Here is a 21,609-nt window from a genome sequence, read left to right as displayed (position 1 = left end):
AAGGTGAGGTGAAGAAGATAAAATCCTGTTCTGCTGGTTCTTAAAATCAAGCAGACGATGAAATGACACAGAATTTGTTTAAAAGCTCAATGTGCTCTTTCTGCTTCATCACTCTGACTGTCAAATAGCCAGTAGGCCATGTTGTTTGAAGCTTATCCTTCTCCAGTTGTAGGCCCCTGAGTTATGCCATGTGTAGGTGACTTCTTCAGCACAGAGCTTCTCCATAGATGTATCTTAGATGGCATTCCGCCTGGCCTAACTGGAGCCATTGTCTGGTTTCTAGGTTTCTCCCAGACACAGGCTAATGTTTCCACAATCCATTTACTAGAAGCAACATGGATTGGGCTGCCATAGCAAAACACCAGAGACTGGGTGGCTTCAACAGCAGAAGTTTCTCACAGTTCCAGAGGCTCTTGGCTTGCAGACAGCTGCCTTTTCACTTTGTCCTCTTGATGGAGAGAGAGTAAGCAGGCTCTCCCATGGCTCTTATCCAAGATTTTAATCCTATCAGATCAGGCCTCACCCTTATGACCTCATTTAACCATAATTCCTTCCTTAGGGGCCCCATCTCCAAATACAGTCATATCAGGGGTTAGAGCTTCAACCTTAGAGTTTTGGTGGGACATAATTCACTTCATTGCACAGCATGATGGGGTTGGGTAAGCGCCAGAGTTAAGTGGATTTGGGCTTCCTGTGTCTGGCCTTGGTTCCCAAATCGAGTTTTTGTCTTACCTCTGTGTTCATTTTCAGAGGCTGCCTAACGCAGGAGAAGATTGTGGCTGGCTATGCAAGTCACTTCATTGTAATCGCTGATTTCAGGTATAATTTTCAGTGTTCTGAACTGCCCACCAAAGTAGTAGATCAGACCCCAGGCTTCGTCCCCATTTTACAGAGGAGGAAATAGAGAAATGGAGGGACTGACTTTCTGAGACTCATGGCTAGGACTTAGAGCAGTGTCTAGGAGGATTTGTTCTGCTTTCGTGCTGAAGGTAGATATCACTGTTTTATGTGTTCATTGGAATGAGAAGGAAACAGCTTATCTTCCTTGTTTACAGAGCACATCCTCATATATCAGTCATTTGATCCTCACAGGGAACCTCACAGGTGGCTGGGCAAGACCTGCCCATGGGCAGTGAGTGACTCAGCATGTACTGCTTCCCCTGGGTCACATGTGACTTTTGAACAGTCTTTGACCGGGCTTTCAGATTCTCCTTCAAGGAATCTGGTAGAAGGCTCTTGTGCTGAGCACGTTAATTAAAAAAGAAAAAAAAAAGGTATTTGCTTGTGAAATATAGCTATAGGAGGAACATTAGTAATAAACACCTGTATAGCCACAAACCTAATCAATTTACTTTGAATACCCTTTTCTTAAATAGTAGAACATAGTCACTACATTTAAAGCCTCTATATACTTATCCCTGCTCACTTCCCTTGCCCTTTCACCATATAATTTGTTGTTTATCTGTACTGCTGAGTTTATATACATTTATCGTATTTTTTGACTCATTCTTTCCAGGAAAGATTCAAAGAACCTTGGGGATCAGTGGCACAAGGGAATCCCCATCGAGGTCATCCCGATGGCTTACGTCCCAGTGAGCAGAGCTGTGACTCGGAAGTTTGGAGGCATGATCGAACTTCGAATGGCTGTCAACAAGGCGGTAAGTGGCCAGGGACGTTTCTGGAAGGCATTCCAGGCTCTCAGTATTGTGTTAATATTTGTGGTCCTAAACGTTCTCTGGTGCCCACAGTTTCTCATTGTGGTGTTCTTTCTGCTTCAGTCAGGTCCTTTGTGCCTAGACTAGGCAGTCGACTTGTGTTTATTTATTTTAAATCATTTTATTTATTTTTAGAGTGCTGGCTTTTTTGACTATTTCTGTATTCAAACTCATATATATAAGACTATACTGAATGTTGTGCACATCCTCTGTACAAATGGGGGAATGATTCTTTTGTCCCTTGGGAGTCTGACACTCCTCAGGAGATCTGACCTTTGTACCTGAAACCTGGATCACCCTGGTTAACATCTGCTAAACTTGGGCTTTGGGAAGTTCCCTGAGACAGAAAGTTTTCAGATTTCATGGTATAATTTTCTTTTTTCCTCCTCTTCTCTAATTCTGTGGTTAAATGTGACAAGAAGTAGAATTTCTTGGGGGAGGTGAATACCTCCTCAGGAATATACTCCAGATACTTAATCCAAATATTCCTCTTTAGCTTCTAAAGTGGGTTACAGAGAACTTTCCTTACCCATAAATAAAGCAAAATTAATAATCTAAAAACTATGTAAAATAATATTGAATGTCAGCTCTAATTGAAAAAAAAAGTTATCCAGCCTTAAATGTGAGCAGGCTTACTCATTTGCAGGCTTGCTCACATACCAGTATATGTGAAAGGATAACATAAGAATATATGAGGTAATTAGGAACATAAGAGACCAAAAAGAGAAATGTGTTAGTTATTATAGAGCATAGATCAAGAAACTTGCTCCTGCCTAAAAATAGTTTCTTAATGTGTTCAAATTAAATACTTTCCAAAGAATTTATTCTTTGTTTACTATTATCCCTAAAAATGTAAAAGCTAAAAAGCTATTCATCCTAAAAGGCATCAATTATCTGAAAAGACCTTGTTAAGTAGCATCTATATATGGACATTATAAAAGATGCTGTGAACGATTAAGAAAAATAAAAAGTAGGACATATTCTCTGGCCTCACTAAGATTACAGAGCAACTCAAAAGACAAACGCTAAAGATAACAAATATCAAAAGTTATATTTCTATACACAAGCACATCTTTTAGATGAGAATTAAGGCTGGTTTAAATGTAGGCTTCAGAATATTGGAGGAGACACTCCACCATGGGCCCTGAGGGTTCTTGCTGAGCAGGCAGAGGATGCAAGGCCCTGATCACTCTACCTGGTCCATTTTCCAGTTTTTTCTTTCCTTCAGTGAGTAACATTGAGAGATGAAGTAACGCCTCTTCATCTCTTCCCACAGAACAGTCTTACTTCCTCTCAGTGTAGAAAAGCAGTGAGTCTAACTAAAATTAAAATTAAACTGACCATCCTGTATTTTTTATTTACTAAATTTGGCAAGCCTATTTCTATGGTATGTGGGGAGCATGGGAACCAACAAAAACAAACAAGAAGCTCTGACTATTGCTTTTGCTGTGAGTAATAAAGTCCTTTGTCACTGACCCAGAAGTCTCACGTCTTTCCCTGGCATCCATGGTACAGTAACAAGCTAACATGTTACCCTGCAAGTATGGAAAATCTGAGATTCTATATAGTTCCTGACACACAGAAGGGGAGCTCTGTTTGGACTTGTCCATTTTAGTAGTTTACCGATAAGCAGAGGAAAGGCAGGGTGTTTTCTAGAGAGGGAAACTGAGCCAAAAGGGACACTTTTTGGAAAATAAAAAGAAAATGCATATTTAGAAAAAATAAAGTTACAGAGCAATGGTCCCCAACCTTTTTGGCACCAGGGACCAACCGGTTTAATGGAAGATAATCTTTCCACAGATGCAGGCAAGGAGTAGGGTTTTGGGATGATTCAAGTGCATTATATTGTGCACTTTATTATTATTACACTGTAATATATAATGAAATAATTATACAGCTCACAATTACATTTATTGTGAATTTTATTTCTATTATTACATTATAATATATAATGAAATAATTATACTCACCATAATGCAGAATCAGTGGGAGCCCTGAGCTTGTTTTTCTGCAACTAGACGATCCCATATGGGGGTGATGGGAGACAGGGGCACCCAAAGTGCATTGCTTATGCTCAGTCTACTCCGTAATCTCGTTTTGGTTGCTGTCACTGCAGAATACCCTGCTTCGTAAAGATAGGATGTTGGAAATGGAAGCAGGCTTTCTAGTGCTTCTGTGGCAGTCTCAGGATATTCCGCCTTGATTTTAATCCAGAATGATGGAGATTTGAAGTTGTCATACTTTTAATTCCACCGTCATTCGCAGTCTCGAGCAGCTGATTCTCTTATAGAACGGATTCACCTGGCTTATTCACAAATGGGTCGCACGGATCCATTCCTTCCCAGTTTGGGGTCTTCTGTGGTTGGAAGTCGATTCACCTGGCTTATTCACAAATGGGTCGCGCGGATCCATTCCTTCCCATTTTGGGGTCTTCTGTGGTTGGGAAGTAATGCTCAAACTCTTTCAAAAGCTGAGATAGGTGATTGTGTACTAGCTGGGAGAAAGAAGGTCCTGGCTTAGTCTCTTTCAAAATCTCTGCTAATATTTGAAACATGTCAAAAATCCCAGTGTTCACTTGTCACCCTCATAATTCCAGTTTGGCTTTTAATGAAGCCACTTTATCTGCCGACTTGAACACAGTTGTCATTCTCCCTGAAGTGATCGATTGAGTTGGTTGAGCAGGTTGAGTATATCATACAAGTAAGCAAGTTATCCCATTTGATGTCACTGAAATGTGCTGCCAGTGGTGACTGTTTTTGGAAAAAAAAAATCTCTGGAGCGACTCTTGTAACTCAAAAACTCTGGCCAGTGATCTACCTTTAGAAACCATCTCACTTCAATGTCTAAGAGAAGACGTGTGTGCTCTGCATGCATGCATGCATGCAGCTCTTACAGAGCTGAGTGAACAGACATGAGTTAAGGGCATGTACTTTAATGTTGATAATTTTAATCACATCCTGCAAAATGTTAAGTTCAGGTGACATTTTCAGCTAGCCAGCATTTCTCTGTGGATGACACAGTGCATAGACTCATGTCAGAAGCAACCTCTTTGACCCGAGTAGTGAAACTGGAAAGCTGTCCAGTCATGGCAGCCGCTCCGTCTGTGCATATACTGACACAAAATGACCAATTCAGTTTTCATGATATGTAATCATTCAAAGACTTGGATAGTTCTGTAGCAGTGGTGTTGGTTGGCAACAAAAGTGCATATAACATGTCCTCTTGCACATCCTCCTGAAAAATAGGTCGCACAAAGACAAGCATTGTTGCCTTGTTGTCAACATCTGTAGACTTGTCAACCTGGATTGCATACCACGGTGACTCATGAATCCTCTCTAACAGTTGTGCCTCAATATCTTGTGCTATTTCATCGGTGTGTCTAGTTATGGTGCTAGTCAAAAAAGGAACACATGCCAATTTTTGAACTGCTTCCTCCCCTAAAAGTTCACAGCAAATGTCTTTAGCAGCAGGCAGGATCAACTCTTCACCAATAGTAAAGGGCTTCTTAGCTTTAATAATGCGGTTAGCTACTAACCGCATCTATTGCAGTTAGACACATTTGATGAAGTGATTGCCTTCAGTAATGACTCCTGTTCTTTGTGTTCATGATTTTTTTCTTTTGAAAAATTACCAAAGCCTTGTCTTTTAATGCCGAATGCTTGGTCTCCATGTGGTGAAGCAATTTTGAAGGTTTCATGGCTTTGTTGCATAGCCGGTCACCACATATTATACAAAGTGGGCTTGGAGAATGTGAATCACCTGTTGCAATGAATCTGTAATTTAAGTTGGACTCTTGATATTTTCTTTAAATACAGCTTTTTTTGTTGTTGACAGTCTTAGTCTTCCACTGTCTCATCATTGGGTCTTTCCCCCTTTCCAAAGAAGTTCTCCAGTGATATTTGTTTTTCACAGTTTGGCTACTGTTAGCTTGTGGGCTTGCCAAAACTGTGACTGAGACAAGTGTGCAGTGCGAGGAAGAGGTGAGAATGGAAGTGCTAAATAAAATAATGGGTGGGCCATGCGCAGACTAAATTAAGTATCGGATTCTGACATAAAGCCTGCCACCAGATGCAGCTTAATTGTCACTTGCCACTCACTGATAGGGTTTTGATATGAGTCTGCAAGCAACTGATTTTTTATGGTCTCTGTGCAGTCAGACCTCTCTGCTAATGTTAATCTGTATTTGCAGCCACTCTCAATGCTAGCATCCACCTCAGATCCACCTCAGATCATCAAGCATTAGATTCTCATAAGGAACGCTCAACCTAGATCCCTCACGAGCGCAGTTCACAGCAGGGTTCGCGCTCCTATGGGAATTTAATGCCTAACGATCTGAGGTGGAGCTGAGGCAGTGATGCTAGCGTTGGGAGCAGCTGGAAATACAGATGAAGCTTTGCTTGCTAGACTGCCGCTCACTTCCTGCTGTGTGGCCCTGTTTCTAACGGGCCACGGACCCCTACTGGTCCATGGCTCAGGGATTGGGGACCCCTGTTATAGAGGGTCTTAAAATTGTTGAGAAATAATTCTCTATGAATCCCTTACATTTCTTACAAGCAGAGACACTGTTTTTGTTTTAACTATTCAAGGAGGTTTATAAAGTGAACAACCTTGAAAGGTGTAGTACATCCTCCCAGAGCAAAGGGAAAGTTTACTTCTACGTGTAATAAAGATGTCTACTTCTTATGCAAAGTTCAGACAGGCTTACTAGTCCTTATATTCAAATTCCATAAGTTGGACATTCCTCTCATGTTATGCCATACACGGCATGCAGGTATCACCGGGCCAACACCATGCCAGCTAAAGGACCTGGGTCTTGGGGAAGTGATGCAAATGCTGATACTCTTGCTACTGATGCTGCTCTAAGGGCTGTGTCTCAGATCCAGGTGTCTTGTATCTTCTGCCAGTACCCATGAACTGTGGCAGGTTAAGTTGTTAGCTTGCAAGTAGAATAAAATACCAAGTTTTTCACAGTTCTTAGGATTAATGAGGGTTTTAAAATGTCAAAGAATTCATACATGATGTGATAGTCACTAGAGAACTATTACATGTTATGTCTTGAGCAGGAAGATGGTATTTTGATATGATTCCCATCCTATTTGTCAAAAATAACAAATAATAAGTAACCATAGTTACAGGCATAACTATATAAAAAGCTTGAGAGATATAGAAAATAAAAATTATTTTTAACTCTTCCTTGGTATATTTTTATATTGATGTGTTTTCTTCCTGGTGTTTCGTGACTTTTTAAATTGCTGTCCTCATCATGGTGGCTGTGCAGAGCTCTGACGCTGGGAGGTCGTTGGAGGTTCTCTGTCATGGCTGGGGTTACTCCAGACAAGAGCCTCAGCATCTTCAGCATGGAGCTCTTAACCGAGCTCCTGCCCCTTCTCCAGGTTGCGGGCATTCCTAGTTTCTTTGCCTTTGACTGTAGCGTTCTGTCAGCATTTGTGGTCCTCAGTACTTCCTAGCGCCCAAAGCTGTTGAGGAATTCTTGATTAATTAAAACTACCCCCTGCCTTCTTGTCCTCAGAACCCTTTTCAGCTTCCTGTCTTTTTGATGGGACGGCCTGACCGATGGGTGAAATAGCATTGTCTTATATTATTGATGATACTTAACGTGAAGCTGTGAGAATATTGTGCCACGTTGGTAGCCTGTTCTGTTGCTGTAGTTTTTCAGTCTAAAAATAGCTAAAAATTGTTAAGCTCTCACTGTGAACACTCGCTGTGGTAAATGCTTACTCATATAGTTTATACGTAAGCTGCCTTATGCAGTATGCATGAGTATCCATTTTTGCAGTCGAGGAATCTGAGGCTCACAGAAGTTAATGGCTCCTCTGAGAATTTATACTTGTGTAGCATCAAGACTCAAATTCTGACTCTGAAGCTCTTGCTCATTACTGCTTATACCACTGCCTTCTAGAAAGCATGGGGCGGGAGTATTGGTTGGAACAAGTTGATTAGGATACCTGTCTTTGGTTATTCACCTCCACTTCCTTGCCCCTCTCTACCTACCTGTATCTACATCCTCAGTAAATATCGAAAATTATCTTCTAGGGTCCCGTGGTAACAGATAATGGAAATTTTATCCTGGACTGGAAGTTTGACCGGGTGCACAAGTGGAGTGAAGTGAACACAACCATCAAGATGATCCCAGGTAACGTGAGTGGCGTTCACCCTCTCTGCATAAGGCCGTCCCTTCCAGGACCCTTCTTAAGCAGTAGGATAGAATGACTCAGTTCACCTGCATTCTTAAGATACAGACCACAAGCAAGATATCGTGCCACGCGTTACAGGAGCACTCCCATCTGGAGAATGTGGACTCTGTCCTTAGGGAGAGTTGTGGCAAATCGGGGCTGTTGTGCCTGGCTGTGTGGAAGCCATGCCTACAAGTAAGATAGAATGTGCCAGATTCTGCTAGAATAATACCAAGAGTCTAGAGTGCACAAAAGTTGCTGCTTTGTGGGGAATTCCATGGAGGAGAGGTGGCTTGTGATCTGGTCCTCGGCATAGTATAATCTAGACATTGCACTAAGTGTTTACACATGTTTCATTTGAGTCCCCAGTTTGAGTGTACATAGTTATCGAGAGGACACAGATTGAGGAAGGTTGAAGGATTTGCCCGGGGATTTGTGGCAGCACTGAGGTGGGAGCCCTAGGTCACCTCCCGACCCTGAACTCTTAGTCCTTCCTCCTTCGAGAGCCAGGTCTAAGAGGGGTTGTGTGACATGAACACGTGGCGCAGCGGAGAGTCTCTAATGCTGCTTTTGTACCAGGGACCTCGGCGGGCAGTGTAGAGGTCAGTTAAGATTCCATGCTGGAGGAGATATTGGGCTCAAACAAGGGGATTAAAAGAAGGAGAGAGAGGTGAGAAATATCAGTGTTATGATATCGAGAGACTAAGATTCTAATTGGGACTATTTCATGACATGGAATATTCTTGGGCCAGAGCTGGCTAATGAGGCAGATATGGTCAGTGTAGCAGATTGTAGTGGCTAAGAGTGGATCCTGGAGCAGACTGCCTGAGTACAGGTCCTAACCCAGCTATGCTCTATCAGTGTGACTTTCGTGCAGTTCGTATCTCTGTGCCTCAGTGTCTTCTTCTGTAAAAGAGACTAATTCTTAGTACCTACCTCATAGGATTGTTGGGAGGATTAAGTTAAAGTGGAACCCAGCACACAAGGGAGTGTTTGTTGGATTTATTCAACGAAAGAAAGGATACTATCTTCACCATTAATTAAATATGTTAGATTCTAAGTTAATAAAGAGCTAATTCTTCCAACCTTACTTTAGTTTGCTATTTTAGTCTTCCACTGACAATCTTTTACCAGATTTCTTAAATCGAAGATGAGTTGAATTATGCTTATTCTCTCACTTCGTGTTATCTTTTTAGTAGAAGAACTAAAGAGCCAAGAAGGCAGGAGGAAGAGAAGACAAAGAGGTCACTGTTGATATAATAGGAGGATTTGCCCTAACGATAATGCACACAAACGCAGTGGTGGCACTGTTCGTCCGTAGGTGGATTTCTTGCAGTGCCCACTAGGTAGCTCTGTTGCTGCTGCTCAGACCTTTCTTGGTTTATTGAGACCCTGAGATGTCCTTCATGAGAAAATTTCTTTCATACTTTGCTCTCCATTGCAGTAAGTACAAATTACATCGTAGAGAAGTTCAGAGGTTTATTAAGAACTTAAAATGAAGAAAATGAAAAAAAAAGAGAGTCTAGATTTTCAATCATTTAGTACAGTGCCACCAGGAGCATCAGTGAGATTTGTTTTCTTGTTTCTCTTCCTGGTTCGGCCCATTGTAATACTTGCTGCTGGACCAAGATCAAGGGAGGAGAAGCAGGGCAAGTTTCCCTATCTGTCCCTGTTGCCCTGCCTGTCCCATATCACTTAGGGGACAGCTGAACAGGTGCACTCCCTTGGATGTTCCATTGGGTTGCACCCAGAGCAGACAGGCTCTGTGGAAGGCCCAGAGCTACTGGGATTCTTTCCCCCATGTTCACATTAAGCCACCCCTTCCCTTCCCACTATTTTGGGGATGAGGGTGGGGGTCAGGAGGATCAGTCACTCCCTCCATCTCAGTGACCTGAGGAGAGGTTGCTCTCAGATCAGACCCTAGACTGCTGCCATTCATCTCTGCCCTTTCCGTGCAACCTTCTTTGAACCTGGTTTGACTTTCTATCTGACCAGGTAGAAGCTGTTGCTGTGTGTTGCAGACTTTTTGAAGCGGATGGGTCTTGAGTGGCTGCTAGGCTTATCTCTGGGGGGCTCTAGTCATATCGGCTCTTTGGTGCCAGGGACCTTTGTGCTTCAGCAGATTTTTCCCTACCTGATGGCTTTTCATTGCTAATAGATGATTTTATTTATGTATTGGGGGCTGTCTTTGGAAGTTTTAATTTTATTTCTCCTTTTGAATTTACATAGTTTAATATTACAAGAGTAAACAGTGACAAGTCTCTTCCTTCCACCCCTCCAAATTTGTCTGGAGGCAGCAAAGGTTACCAAAATTATGTGTGCTTTTTGAGTTGGTCTTTCATAAACAAATCAAATGTCTCCTCCCCACCCCTTTAACAAGTGACAACATACTAGATATACATTTTGCTTCTTCGTTTTTCCTGTCGTGGAGATTATTCCATAATGGTTCATGAAAGAGCTTCCTCGTTCTTTTAAAAATAACAGCATGGCATTCCATTTTATGGCCATCGCATACTTTATTTAACCAGCTCCCCACTAGTGGATATTTGTTTCCTGTCCTTTGCTAGAAGGCAGTTCCTAGGTCAGAAGAGATAAGTGTGTCCGATGTTGCTAGATGGTGTTAAATCGCTCACTGTGGATTGTAGCACTTTGCCTGTCTGCCAGCAGCAGGTGCAGGTGCCACTTTTCCTACACACTGAGTCCATCGGACTTTTTCTCTAATAGTTCAGCAGTTACTCTCTCATTGTAGTATGTGTATACGTGGTTGACTCTTGAACAACTTGGGGTTTGAACTGCGCCGGTCCATCTTATGTGCAGATTTTTCACTTGGCCTGTGCGATCCAAGCCTGTTTTGCTCTGCAGCTGGGAATCTGCGTTTGCAGAGGGCCGGCTGTTATTCGCTGGTTTTCGACTGCGAGGGAGGTCTGTACCCATAACCCCTGAGTTGGTAAAGGGTTAACTGGATATGTAAATATTTTCAGAAAAGGTTGTTTGCAGTTGTAGTTAATTCTCATTGCTGAATAATATTCCATCTTATTTATGTGTGTGGAAAAAAGTTTGTATGTGAATTCTACTGTTGATGGGTGTTTGGGTGTTTCCAGTTTTTAGCTATTAGGAAAAGTACTGCTGTGCACATTCTTGTACATGACTCTTGATGACCATACATCTACCTGACAGTTGTTTGTATGCCTGGAGCAGCATTGTTGGATCATTAGGTGTGAGTGTGTTTGGTGTCAGAGAGGTATTAACAAACATTTCCAAAGCGGCTTTGCCAGTTTACTCCCGCTGTCTACATGTGGGAGTGTCTTTTCATCCTCGTCAGATTTCATTATATTCTTTCTAGTGAGCATATAGTGGTGTCTTGTAGTTTTAATTGGCATTCCCTTTTGACTAGTTTAAACACCGTTTTTTATGTTTATTGGTAATTTTGGATAGCCTCTTTTGCAAAGTACCTCTAAGTCTTTTGTCCATTTTTCTACTAGGTCTTCTGTCTTATTGATTTAGAGAGTAGTTTATATATTTTGATGTGAGCCCTTTGTTGGGTATACACATTGCAAATATTTTTTTGGGCTCTTTGGGGAAAACTTCTAAAGCTGACAGTATGATTGAGAATAACTGGGACTAGGGGTTACTTAGAGTAATGACCTTTCCGAAAAGATGACTTGTCATCTAATATCTGAAGGACAGAGAAGAACCCCTTGAAGCTCTCAAATGAGTAATCCAGACAAAAGGAATAGCATGAGCAAAGGCCTTGAGAAAGGAAAAAGTTTGGCACATGATGGGCCTTTAAAAAGAAAGCCAAGATGGCAAGGGACAGATGGCTTGTAAGAAGAAATAAAAATAATCAGAATCTCTATTCATTTGTCCAGTGTTGCTAATGGTAGTTGCTTCTACTGACCCTGTGATCCTTGATTCTTTTCTTGCTAGAGGAAGCTGAAACTTAATGCTTCCTTCCGTCCTTTGTCCTGCAGGTGTGGTGGACACAGGCCTATTCATCAATATGGCTGAGAGAGTCTACTTTGGGATGCAGGATGGCTCAGTGAACGTGAGGGAGAAGCCTTTCTGCTGACCGCAGGAGTGAAGTGTTCGCCTTGAGTCCCCAGCCTCAGCCGAGATGGACATGCCTCTCCAGGAGCCTTTGCCTTAATGTGTCTGTGCCAGGTGGACAGCTGGCCGGGTGGGGGGTTGGGGAGTTAAATTCAGTCTTCTGAAATATGTTATTAAATGTCTTTTTTTAAGAAGAAATATAAACATATATTTTTACTATTAAAAATACTCAGTTTTTTAATAAAGTAGAAATTGATTTCATGTTTTATATGAAACATTTACCAAAAAAAAAAAAAAAGAGAGAAGGGAACTGTCTTTTAAACTTTTAACTTGAGCCTGCTGGTTAAGCTTCTGAATATTGAGTTTGCTGAATAATATAAATGAAAACTTTTCTTTAAACTAGTAAAATGAAGAGCCCAGCTGGCAGCGATTCCCTGATGCCTTACCGGAAACATCAGAGTTTACTTTTCTGCCACTGTCTGTCTATTTTTAGTTTTCATTGTAATCACACATAGTACCTGGTTACATATTTTAAGATGAGGTTTACAAGTCTGGTGAATGTACCAGTGTGGTGTATAGCGACTCGGAGTGCAAACTATTAGGGAGATTGTGGTGGTTCTTTTGCTAAGATCAGGGAGTTCCTTCAGACCCCTGGGGCTGGAACCAGTTGGTCAGAAGGACTTGCCCACACTGCCAGAGCACTGCTGTGAAATGCGAAACACTTTTAAATGATTGTCTTTTTGTTGTTAATATTTTACTGTTCTTTTATTATTACTTGCATGGTTCAACATCAGAAGTTGTTACCTCTTTATATTGTTTGAGGGTTGAAATAAAACAGTATGGTGCCATTTTTACTCTTGTCTTTCCTTTAGAATTCATAGCAATTTTGTGGTACAACAAAAATCAATTTTGCTCACTCAGTTTACATTGGATCTCTGATAAGGGGTGGAATATACTCAAGAAATCTTGAGCCAAGGAATAGATAAATATTTCCTTTATTTCTGAGAGAGCTTGACATTAGTTTCATTCCATAGAATTTGTCAAACAGAACATTAGTTTTCTTTGTTACTGGAGAATAACACAGCTGAACAAAAGTCACAAACTGCTCCCAAGTTTTTTATCAGTCAACTCTTTACTCATGGAAGCTGACAAACAGTAAAATGGGTGATCTGCACTTCCTCTTTATTCCCTCCTCTCTGTAACCTTCACAGTTTGCCTAATGAGCAGCAAATTGTCCAGAAAGCCTCATGGCCAGGGAAAAGAGAGGCTACGGTCAACTCAGTGATGATTCTACATGGGACGCAGGAATCCATCCTGTTGTAAAGGTGTTTGTGCTGAGACCCCTAATCTCACCTGTGCTGAATTTGCACAGTACTTGAACAGTCATTTCACTGGGCTTGCCTTCTGTTTCGAAGCTTGAATTATAGCTGCCAAACTTGTTGGCATCTAAATCCTGCTAAATGAAGTTGCAGAATAAACACTCAGTACTGAGCATTGAAGAGGCTTTCTTCTGCCGAATTCCTTCTCTTTCTTCACTCTCGGTGCTCTTTAAAAATAGTTGCCTCACACATTGTTAGGGAACCTATTGTTGGGAGTGCTTTCTTTTTCTTCAAGATTATTTTGGTCTGGATGATAATTTTTGTACCTAACGGGCACTAGATCTTAGAGAAAACTTGATAGAACTAATAATCCTTTGTTGCTCTTGTGACATGAATTAAATTCAGGCATAAAGAGAAACAACAAAGTTAAACTGGGTTTCTGAAAAACACTTTTCATGCTCTACATCACATGTAAATTTTCAGCGAGTTTCATAGGCATTCACACCTGTAACCGAACTGCAGCTCCTTCAAATGTTAATGTGAGTGAGGTTTTTCTTTTCTTGAAACAAAACACTTGCAATGCTTTAGGCACATATACAGCAGTTTGTTCTTGAGATAAATTCTGATTAAAGTTTCTTCAATGAAATTATTAAATGTGATCTCGTGGGTGATAAATTGGATGAAAAAAATTTTCAGGCTCGTGATCAATTTGAGAGGCATAGGACAAGCTGCAAGTCTAGCGTTTGGGAACAGTTTATAACCAAGTTAAACACATTTCTGAGAAGTATCAAAGGGGAAGAATCACTTGGACTTGAATAAAACCTACTCAGTTTTGGTTTTAGCTATAGCTTGTATAAAGTTTTTATATTCTTCATTCATCAGACTTTTTCTGAGTCCCCACCATGTGCCAATTCCTAGGCCACTAGTGAGAGAGAAGGGTGGGACAGAGATGAAGACACCTCCTGTGCTTCAGCTTACTCATGTTCCAGATGCTTCCAGTGTGGTGGGCAAGGCAGATTGACAGAGGAGTGCCATAATGGGGCAACGTGAAAGAGTTGTCAGCCTAGGATGGGGAGAGGTGGGCCATGAGGTGGGAAAAATGGTTATCAGGTGAACATGGCGATAGCATCCTACCTGTCATTACTTCCCATGTGTCATGTTCTTTTATGGCCTTCGGCCTGTTACCTCACAGCAGCTTTATAGCATTCGTTCTCTTAATTTGCAGAGTGAGAAACAGGCTTAGTTTAACTAACTTGTTCAGGTCATGTGCTGGAAGGCAGGCCAGACTTGTTGGGCTCCTAATTCCAGGTGGTTGTAGGACTAAATAGTTTGTGTTTCTTAATTGTCGTGTCCATCCTTGTAATGTGAGTCACAAGTAATTTGTTTAACTACTGAAGTTAGTGAAATGGTTTATTTTGTGTGTGTGTAGATAGGCTTATGGGTAATTCTATAATATTAAATTCTATTTCCTGATAGGCTTTCTTTAGTGTGAGAAAGGGGTAGGACATGGCACAACCTGAGGTTGGCCATGGGACAGCACCCTTCGTAGAAGTCTTTCTCTGCCACCACTGAATTTTCTCCTCTCTCCTGTGCTCATTTCCTTTTTTCCCCTCCCCAGGCCTGGGGATATAGGCACAGTGACAACTGTAGCCTAGGAGAGGATGTTTATGGCTAAGGGTTACTAGATTTCTTTAGCCAAAGACTCTTCAGGAACACATATTTGAACAAAGTTGGGTTTATTGACTCATTGAACAAGGGAAGTCATGTGCTATGGGGAGCCACCGGGGGTCTGTCAGAGGGTGTTAGGACTTCAGGATTTAAGCTTATGTCTGGTGCTTTGGAGGAGGGCTTTGCTCCGGATTGGATTTTTTCAGGAAGCAGGAGAATTCTGTGGTTGTTGTCTTTGATTTTTACTGAGAAGGTGAGAATGGAGTGAGGCTGAAGCTGGTCTGGCTAAAGCACTGGTGGCCACTCATTAGCCGGGGTGGGGGGTGTCTGGTCTTTTGTATGGTTTGGAACATGGTCACATTTTGTCTGTGTTGAGATGTGATTACTGAGTCGTCTGGTTTTTGTCTTAATCAGTCACAGAGTGGCCTTGTCTGATGCTGTTCTGTGAAATTGTTTCTGTTCCACAGGAGAACACAACAGCCTAGTGGTAGAGGCCAGGCCAGCTCGTAGCAACACCATGTCCTGACTATAGAACCTGGCCAGTTGCCCGCTGTCAGGGGCTGCAGCTTCTTTCTCAGGAAGGCTGACCCCAGGATCCAGAGGACCTGATCATTCTATAATCAACTCCTCCCTTCTCTTCAACTGATGGATATTGAGCCCTTGCTGTGTATTGGGCACTGACTGGGGTGGAGGAGTCAGGCCACAGTGACCATATGGTGTAAGCTCCAGCCTTCCAAGACCTCAGTGGTGCCATGACAACCTCTTATGACTTTCTTCTCAAATGCCTGACTGCTCACTTCCTGTCATACCTAGCAGCTGATGCAGCCAGATTTAGGATTTCATCGGCCTTCACCCTCCACTAACCTGGTAATCAGATGATGTTTTTGACACAGTTTCAGTGCCTTTGTTTTTTTAGTAACTGGGTTGTATTGTAGATCAGCAAAACATTCCAGTATAGCGTAGCATTCATGTGTGCCCAAATTGACCTCAGCAAATAACCACCTGTGACGGAGCTTCTAGAGGGATGGAAGTGTGATCACTGACGTGGGCAGTGGGGTGGAGGTGGAATCCAGAGCGGGAGGGAAAGGTTTGACCTGAAAGGCAGCCCCTTTGTTCTATGGACAATGCCTTATGCAGACTGGTGAACAAAATAAATTTAGTTTTGAAACCCATTTTCTTATGTCGAACCACTGAGAACATTCCTGCCCAGCAGCAAGGTGGGAGAGGAAGCAGCTCCATCTCTCCGAACTAAAGCCCTGGCTGGCTGTCTCTGTCAGCCTCATCCCAGTGGCAATAAGATCCTTGAACGACTTCTTGGTGACAGAACTTCATTTTGAGTGAGTAATCAGGTTCAGGGATATCCCAACCCAACCTGAGTTTCAAATAGGAGAGTTGTACTCATTTTATTTTGGAAGCTGCACTTAGTGGAGAGTTAGGCCAATGTATCACTGGCAAGTTCTGAAGGTTCCGGAGGTCTGATCTCTGAATTTAGCTGCACCTGGCTGGTGTCCTTCGTGCCAGTAGTGCTGCCTGTTTCTTTGTGAACCTGTGAGAAGCATTTGCAAGGTGAGAGCCCACGAGCCGGCATCCAGGGCAGCACAGGCACAGTCAGAAACAGCACCCTTGTGGAAATGTGAGCCACAGACATCATTTTAAATGTTCTAGTAGCCGCACTAAAAAGGTACAAGGGAACAGGTGAGATTAATTCTGATAAAATATTTTATTTAACCCAACATTTCTAAAATGTTACTATTTTAACATGTAATCAATATTTCACATTCTTTTTTTGTAATAAGTCTTCAAAATATGTGGGTTTTTTGTTTTGTTTTGTTTGTTTGTTTTTACCTCAGTACATTGGATTTGAACTAGCTACATTCCAGGTGCTCAGTGGGTACACTGGTGAGTGGCTTCCATATTGCAGAGCACAGTTCTAGAATTCAAGAGGACCCTGCTGTTTTTGTTGTTCTGGCTTCTTAAAGGCCCTTGATTTCTTGGAGCAAGCCCGGGGTCCTCTGTGGCCTTAGATGCTTCTTAGAGCCCACAGAGGGTTAGGTCAAATGGAGGGCTTCCTGGGATGTCTTCAGTAGCCCCAGCTTGAACCGAAATCATCTATATAATTCAAGCAGATGGACCCTATAAATGGCCTTAAAGTCCAGGAAAGAGAACACCATTCTTTCAGCTTATAAGTTAAATGATTATATTAGTTATATTGTTTTTCTCTGAGGTAAATATGATTGCAATGATAACCTCAGTTTGCAATTCCATTTTTCCACTTACTAGCTCTTGGAGAAGTTATTTCACCTCTAAGTCTTGATTTCCTCAGGGTGAAATGGGTATAATAACATTACCTTTTAAGGTTGTTTCGAGGATTGAATGAACTAATTCATTCCAAGTGCTTAAAACAATTATTGGCACTTAATAAATATTGGATTCCTATTAGACTGCTGTGGACTTCTGTTTTCCAGTTTCCTTGGGCCTCAGGATTACTAGCATTGGGATATGCAAAACGACTTGCTGAAAATAATCTGGGGGTGGGGTGGGCAGTACATGGGGATACCATGAGCTGAGTCATAGGTGCATGGAGATGCAGGTTAACCATTCTCCCACTTTTATATATGTGATATTTTCCATAATAGAATTTTTCTTAAAATGGCTTGTCAACTTTTGTTCTGGAATTTGTCAAAAGAAGAAACTGTTACAATAATTTTATATGGGTTCTGCTTGGGGAAGGCCTTGTGGAGTAGGTGGTTATTTAGCTGAATTTTTAAAAAATATTTTTTAATAAAAATTTTTTATCAGCTTTATTGAGATATAATTTACATACCATTGAGATATAACTTACATGTGTTCTGCTTGGGGAAGGCCTTGTGGAGTAGGTGGTTATTTAGCTGAATTTTTAAAAAATATTTTTTAATAAAAATTTTTTATCAGCTTTATTGAGATATAATTTACATACCATTCAGTTCACCCACTTAAAGTGTACAATTCAGTGACTTTTAGTATATTCGCGGTTGTACAATCATCACCATGATGAATTCTAGAACATTTTCATCAACTCAAAGAGAAACCCCATGTTCAATAGCAGTCACTTCCTCTTGCCCCTCAGTATCCCCCACTCCACTCAGCCGCAGACATATCATAAATTCACTTTCTATTAATAGAGATTTGCCTCTTCTGGACATTTCATGTAAATGGAATCATACGATATATAATCTCTTGTATCTTGCTGTTTTTATTTAGCGTAATGTTTTCAAGGCTCATACATGCAGCATGTATCGGTTCTTCATTCTTTTTTATTGCCAAATAATATTTTATTGTGTGGATATACCACATTTATTTATCCATTCATTAGTTGATGGACCTTTGGATTGTTTCTACTTTTTATGAATAACGCTGCTATGAACATTTATGTATGTACAAGTTTTTGTATATGAACATATGGATATAGTTGTTTTTATTGTCTCCTGTCTTTTCTTGCTCCTTCCTCCTTTACTACCTTTTGATTTAAATAAACATTTTTTCGCATACCATTTTAATTCCTCTGTTGTTGTTGTTATTATTATTATTACTGTATATATTTTGGTTACTTCTTAGTGGTTGCTCTAGTTGTTGAAAATTGAAAGAGTAAAAGACCACCAGGCAGGCAGAGGTAGGTGGGAGGCAGGTGAGATGGAAAGAAACATTCCATGATTGGAGAACGGAATGTGCAAAGACAAGAGGCCCTGGTGGGCAAGAGATAACTTGGAGGAGCTGCGTATGGCTGGTCTCGAAATGCTTGGCCAGCTGGCCGTTCCTGCTCAAGGTCTGAACCTTAAGGAGTGTCTCAATTACCTATTGACACAACAAACCACCCCAAAACTCAGTGGCTTTACCCCACCACTACCATTCATTTGCTCATGGTCCTTCAAATGGAACAGAACTTGGTGGGGATGGCTCATTTCCATTTCATGTGGCTTCAGCTGGGGTAATTTGGCCGAGGCTGGGTCATCTGGGGTATGCCTGGGCCTCTCTCCATGGGCTTTCTTGGGCTTCCTCATGGCATGGGGGCTGTATTCTCAGAAGGAGCCTTCTTCTGGAAGCTGTCAGGCTTCCTCAGAAATTGTATAATGTTGCTCAAAGCAAGTCATCATGTCAGCCCAGACTCAAAGAGATAGGGAAGTAGATGAGGGAAGGAAAAATGCAGAGTTTGCAAGTTGTTACAAGGAGTGACAAGATGTGAGAAGAGTTTAATATGCATTCTGCCAGTGGCGTTCAGGATTCAATGGTGGATAGCAGTAATGCCAGGAGCATCATTCAGGTGAGCAGTATTGGTAGTGGCACCTTATTCAGACCATTTCAGGGTAGGATCTTGACCATATTTTCAGCTTACCAGGTTTCCTTGGTTCCATCTATTTCCTGAACCTAATTTACCAGTCTTCTCACCCACTTTGGAGCTGAATGATATGCTTCCAATAAACCCCATTTCTGCATAATTTAGCAAAGCCAACTTCTGTGTGCATCTGAGAACTCCTAGTCAATACGAGAACCACTAAGGACTGTGTAGTATAATAGATAATTTACCAAAGAGGAAATGCACACAGCCAATAAACAACTGAAAAATGTTCTGCCTCACTAACAATATAAAGAAAATATCTAAATTAAAACAATAACAACCAGATATCTTTTTTGACCATAAAATTAGCAAATTAATGTGGTAGAGCTATAAAGGGCATGGTGAGACAAGTTTTTTAGACCTCTGGTGGGATTGTAAACTGGCTTAACCTTTCTGGGGATTTGGGGGCAATATTCACCAAGAATCTTAAAATGAATCATCTCTTCCTACTCACTTCCAAGAATCTAGTCTAAGTGAATATTTAGAAATGTGGATATAAATTTATACAGCAAGGTGTTCATACCAATGTTATATTTTCACAAACATTGGAAACTTTAATGATATGAGTCAATTAAAGTGTGATATAATAAGATTTTAATAAAAGCTTATGAAGAACTAAAGATACAGAATGTTGAGTAATGTGGTAACCAAAGGTTATCGATGTGACATATATCAATCATGATGTAGTCAGGGAAGTAAACCATTTTAGGTATTTCAAACAAAGGGACTTTATTATGGAAAATGCTTCACAGGTGATGGAAGGGCGGAGAAGCTAAACATTATGTTGAGGCAACTCACAAATGAGCAACAACGGGAAGCTACTCCACTCCCAGAGCTGGAGAGGTGCTGTTACCAGACGCAGAAGCTGGGCGCCTGGTGGGAGCTAGAACCACAGAAGAGATGCCTCCACTGCTGGAAAATTCCTCCCCAAAGTAGAGAGAGGGACAGACATCTTAACCCTTCTTCCCACCCTAACATTTTGCCAATGAGCCAAAAGTCAGCTGGTAATGGAGCCAAGGGCAGGAAATGAATCTGAGAGTAGATAAACAATGATCACCACGCAGCATGATCTAGACTAGGTAGAAATTATGCTTATTAAATGATGTTAAAAGTAGTTGCTTTTGCTGATGGGATTATATATAATTATTTTCGTGTTTTCCTGTATTTTCTGAAGAACCCGAACAATATTATCAAAATTTTTTAAAAAATGGCAAATGTGTGCGAGGGAGATGCCAAATAAAAATTTATAAAGATGACAAGTGTGTAAGAATGAATATGAAGCAGCCAGAGTTTTAGTTGCTGAGTCACTTCGTCCGCGGCCCTCAAAGGGTTGGGTGTACTCTCTTAATAGGCCAGCAGGGGGCGCTCCAAACCAGCACACGGAGGCCTCCCCAGCCCGGCTGATCCGCTGAGAATTGCCGCGGCCATTGCTGGGGAATATGTCGTCTTGCCTACTCTCCCAGGGGTTTGTTTCTGTCAGAATCATCTCAGAGCTATCCTTTCTTACGTTTCAGGCAAGCTATTGCCAGAACTCATGAGAAAGCCAAGCACCATCGGAACTAGAAAGTCCTTATTTGTCCCTTTGGAGTATTTGGGATGTGTGTCAATTGAACCTTGAGCCTCACTGTATTGATTATGGTTGGCCTAAAGGAACTTGCACAGAGGTGCCAGTGATCACTGGTTAGGGCTCTCAGCCCTAGTTGTCATATAAGAGTGAATGCTTTATAAAATCATCTTTATGTGTGTGTATGTGTGTGTGTATTTTTAAAATTTATTTTAATTATTTTCAAGTATACAGTGCATTCATTGGTTAGACATTTATATAGTTTATAAAACAATCCCGCTAATTGCTCCTTCTCTCCTCTGGTTTTCCACCTAGCCAATATATTAATGCTAACTGCATTTTCTCTAAATAATTGCCTCAAATTGATGAGTGTAAAGCTCCATATTTTGCAGTTTCTGCTGTTTCCTCAAGCCATCTCACCTAAAGTGACTGACTCAGGAGATCAGCTCTGGCCAGTTAACTGGAAAAGTGCCAGAAGAGTGCCAGTGAGAGCTGCACTGAGTGGTCAGAGGACATTTCTTTGCAGTTAAGATGTGTATCATGACTGTTTAGTACCTCTGCTCCAACTCTTACCTGTGCCCTCCTGGGCACTCAGAGCTTTCCTACTGCTGAGGGTGCAGGCTGGGCCGGGCTGGAATTCCTGCCTGCCCGAAGCTCCTGCACCACCTCTTCAGGCAGACAGTTTTCCCTGGACATACAGGTCCTCAGCGTTCAGAGGAGATTGTTCTAG

General features: G+C 41.5%; 1 protein-coding gene across 3 annotated transcripts in view; it reads left to right on the top strand.

Moving 5' to 3' along the window:
* Positions 1 to 12,810, top strand: part of RPIA (ribose 5-phosphate isomerase A) — a 32,971-nt gene extending 20,161 nt beyond the window's left edge. For all 3 annotated transcript variants that reach the window (XM_015591249.2, XM_015591250.2, XM_006914239.3), the window contains 4 exons: positions 751 to 819; positions 1,517 to 1,658; positions 7,770 to 7,869; positions 11,881 to 12,810. In XM_015591249.2, the coding sequence (XP_015446735.1) occupies positions 751 to 819; positions 1,517 to 1,658; positions 7,770 to 7,869; positions 11,881 to 11,978 (409 nt within the window). In that variant the 3' untranslated portion in view covers positions 11,979 to 12,810. The remainder of the gene's footprint in view (positions 1 to 750; positions 820 to 1,516; positions 1,659 to 7,769; positions 7,870 to 11,880) is intronic.
* The last annotated feature ends 8,799 nt before the right edge of the window (positions 12,811 to 21,609 follow it).

This window comes from Pteropus alecto, unplaced genomic scaffold, assembly GCF_000325575.1.
Source record: "Pteropus alecto unplaced genomic scaffold, ASM32557v1 scaffold55, whole genome shotgun sequence".
Taxonomy (NCBI): Eukaryota; Metazoa; Chordata; class Mammalia; order Chiroptera; family Pteropodidae; genus Pteropus; species Pteropus alecto.
The sequence above is the reverse complement of the archived record's forward strand: the minus strand, read 5'-3'. Positions and strand labels throughout refer to the sequence as shown.